The 2,010-nt window shown below is 46.8% G+C and overlaps 1 protein-coding gene across 1 annotated transcript; it reads left to right on the top strand.

Moving 5' to 3' along the window:
- The first annotated feature begins 1,482 nt into the window (after positions 1-1,482).
- Positions 1,483-2,010, top strand: LOC138055798 (uncharacterized). Its single transcript, XM_068901670.1, has one exon. It carries the CDS (start codon positions 1,483-1,485, stop codon positions 2,008-2,010), a length of 528 nt encoding a protein of 175 aa, XP_068757771.1.

Below are 2,010 nucleotides of genomic sequence, written 5' to 3'. Positions count from 1 at the left end.
AAAATAAAATACAAATTTGGTAGACGTACCAGAGTAAATCTTTTATCCTCGTAATAGTTACTAGTATTGATGTTCCCGAGCGCATCTGTGATTGAGTGATACTGATGATTCATAATTTTAGATTTTACATTTTACATTTTTGCTGCAAAATGAAGGCAGCAGCATCGTGCATGACACTGCTGTTGGTTCGAAAGATGTCGCTTTTTCAAAGTTGTGGTTTTATCGGTGGAAAATGGAAAGACTGCAATGAAAAGACCGAGGAAATCTCCGAACTAAAAGTCGACGACATAGCAAGATTATTTGGACTCTGTAAAGGACAACTCCGTCAGGGGTCTGAAACAGCAGACGTGCTTATTGGAGTTGATCAAGTGAAGCTTCATACTGGTGAAGCAAGAGAGGTTGGAGGCATGATAGCGCGTCATTCGCCGCTTCGATGGGTAGTCTTTGGTGCGACAACGTCTGGACAACACCGATGCTGAGGCCACTGGAGCACCTGCACTCTGTATCTTTGCCAATGCCTCAGAAGATGCATTTGGTACCTGTGCGTACGCAAGATGGCAGCTGAGAAGTGGAGAATTTGACGTGCGTCTGATTGCAGCAAAGTCAAGAGTTGCACCCATAAAGGGATTGACTATTCCCCGTCGCGCACACCTGGAAACAACCCAGCGACCACTCATACCTGCATCCACTTTGGCAGAGTTTGTCGCTCCTGGATTGGCCTCACCAGTCACAGCTGAAGCTGTTCCAGCCGTGGACCTATCGCGGCATCCAAATAGGGCACATCATCATCCATGGTCACCGGCGGAGGCCTACTACTACTATTCCCCGTCTTGAACTCCAAGGCTCAGTGTTGGCCTCTCGGTTGCACAAGTCCATAAAGGAAGAAACCCCCCTGAACTTTGAGCAGACAGTCTTCTTGCTGCACAGCAAGATTGTATTAGCGTGGATATGCAGTGAAGCAAAACGCTTCAAGCCATTCGTCTCAATTAGAGTTAGAGAAATTCAACACGACTCGGACCCCGCCCAGTGGAGACATGTCCCTGGGGAGCTTAACGTGGCGTTCGAAGTTTCCCGTGGAATTGATGTTGAGTGCTTGGCTGACAGGTGGCAGCGTGGACCTGAATTCCTACGTCTCCATGAGCAAGAGTGGCCGAAAGATTCATCATGTCCCGAAAAAACTGAAGTAGAAAGAGAGAGCGTGAAGGTTCAAGCCGTTTGCGTGCAAAGGAAATTACAGCAACCCATCGATTGCACAAGATTCTCAAACTGGAGAAAACTGCTCAGAGTAACTGCGTAGGTGTTGCGATTTGTGTGGAACCTCAGAAGAAACAAAACCATGAAGAATCAGAAGAAAGGGCTTCAGATATTAAAGAGGATCTCCTCTCACCTCAAGAATTATAAGAAGCTGAAAAACACTGGGTACAAGAATGCCAGAAAGGCCCTAACAGTCGAATCGGCAAAGGAGATTTTCAGAAGTTCAGTATGTACAGAGATGCAGACGGTATCATCAGAGTTGGAGGCGGTGTTGACAAAGCTCTCGTCTCCTACGAAACCAAACGTCCTTGTCTACTTCCGAAAGAGCATTGGGTTTCGCGTCTTATCGTAGCAACCACAGCAGCAAAGACCAGAACAAAGTACTGGATAGTAGGAGCACACGACATTGCCAAGTTGGTCAAGTTCATATGCGTTTTTTGTCGAGAGATGAGTGCAAAGGCTCAATCTCTAGTTATGGCCGACCTGCCACCATGTTGTCTAGCGCCTTTCACCTTGCCTTTCCATTATACCTCCTGTGAATACTTTGGCCCACCACAAGTCAAGATTGGCCGCAACAAGGCAGCCAAACACTATGGCGTTTTATTCACGTGTTTGAATACCCGTGCAGTTAACTTAGAGCTGGCTGTTGATTGCTCGACAATGGAATTTATTCAAGTGTTGCGACGATTCTTCGCTTTGAGAGGGGTACTGGCCCTTATGATTAGTGACAATGGGTCCCAATTTGTTGGAGCCTAG

Source organism: Montipora capricornis, chromosome 7 (assembly GCF_036669925.1).
Source record: "Montipora capricornis isolate CH-2021 chromosome 7, ASM3666992v2, whole genome shotgun sequence".
In the NCBI taxonomy this organism is placed as follows: Eukaryota; Metazoa; Cnidaria; class Anthozoa; order Scleractinia; family Acroporidae; genus Montipora; species Montipora capricornis.
Note: the sequence above shows the minus strand (reverse complement) of the source record. Positions and strands in the feature narration are given on the sequence as shown.